General features: G+C 43.4%; 1 protein-coding gene across 1 annotated transcript; it reads left to right on the forward strand.

Moving 5' to 3' along the window:
- Nucleotides 1-3: 3 nt before the first annotated feature.
- LOC106121478 (uncharacterized) lies at nt 4-838 on the forward strand (the record flags this gene model as incomplete). The annotated part of the gene is made up of 1 exon (XM_013317169.1): nt 4-838. A coding segment is annotated over one exon (657 nt), but the record flags the coding sequence as incomplete, so codon positions are not given.
- Nucleotides 839-941: the final 103 nt, after the last annotated feature.

The raw sequence follows: 941 nt of genomic DNA on the forward strand, positions 1-941 counted from the left end.
GGCTTGCCTAGAGATAAGAAAGATAATTTATTAAAAGATTACCTCATACCCGACAATTGTAGGTTATTACAAGCACCTAAGCTAAATGCCGAAATATCTGCAGCCGTAGCGGACTCTGTTAGGAACAGAGACAAGATCCTAGTTGCCCATCAGCAACAATTAGGATCGGGCATAACTGCCGCCAACCGAGCGTTAAACATTCTTTTAAGCGGCGAAGACAAGAAAGCTTCCATAAATCATTTAAGTAATGCCTGCCGCATACTTTCGGATTTACATGCAACAAACACGAATAGTCGCATTAAACTCATAACACCAAACCTAGATAAGAATTTTATCCACATCATTCAAGATTCAGTACGAGACGAAACTCTGTTTGGTAACAATCTTTCTGATAAGATCAAGGCTGCCAAATCAATAGAACGTCAGGGTCTGCAAATTAAAAAATCTATTTCGAGATCTTCCGGACCTCAAACCACAAGCAACCGCTCTTCAAACTCGGGAAACTGGTCCGGCCCGCCCCGGTATTCGTCGATTCGCGGCAACCGAGGCGGGAAGAAAGCAATATCACAGAACCGCCGCGTATACCCGAGCTCGACGCAACAGCAGTCAGCGTCGAAACCTGCAGCAGCGATCAGGCCTCGTGCCCCGGCACCGCAGTAACTCAGGTACATGCAGGCAGAATTAAATACTTTTTTATTTGCTGGTCTAAAATAACCTCCAATCCAGTCATTTTAGATTGGATACAAAACGGCCTGTCCATACCTTTTTGCAAGAAAGTAAATCAAAGAAAAATACCTCACAATACTTTTTCGAAGTTAGAGCATCAGGAAATGTCAACAGCGATTCAAAAACTAGTTAACTTAGGCGCCGTAACGAAATGTCTTCCGAGTAGAGACCAATTTGTTTCCAAAATATTCCTTGCAAATAAGACAAGCGGCGGC

The sequence above is a fragment of the Papilio xuthus genome, unplaced genomic scaffold, assembly GCF_000836235.2.
Source record: "Papilio xuthus unplaced genomic scaffold, Pxut_1.1 DF829092.1, whole genome shotgun sequence".
Classification (NCBI taxonomy): Eukaryota; Metazoa; Arthropoda; class Insecta; order Lepidoptera; family Papilionidae; genus Papilio; species Papilio xuthus.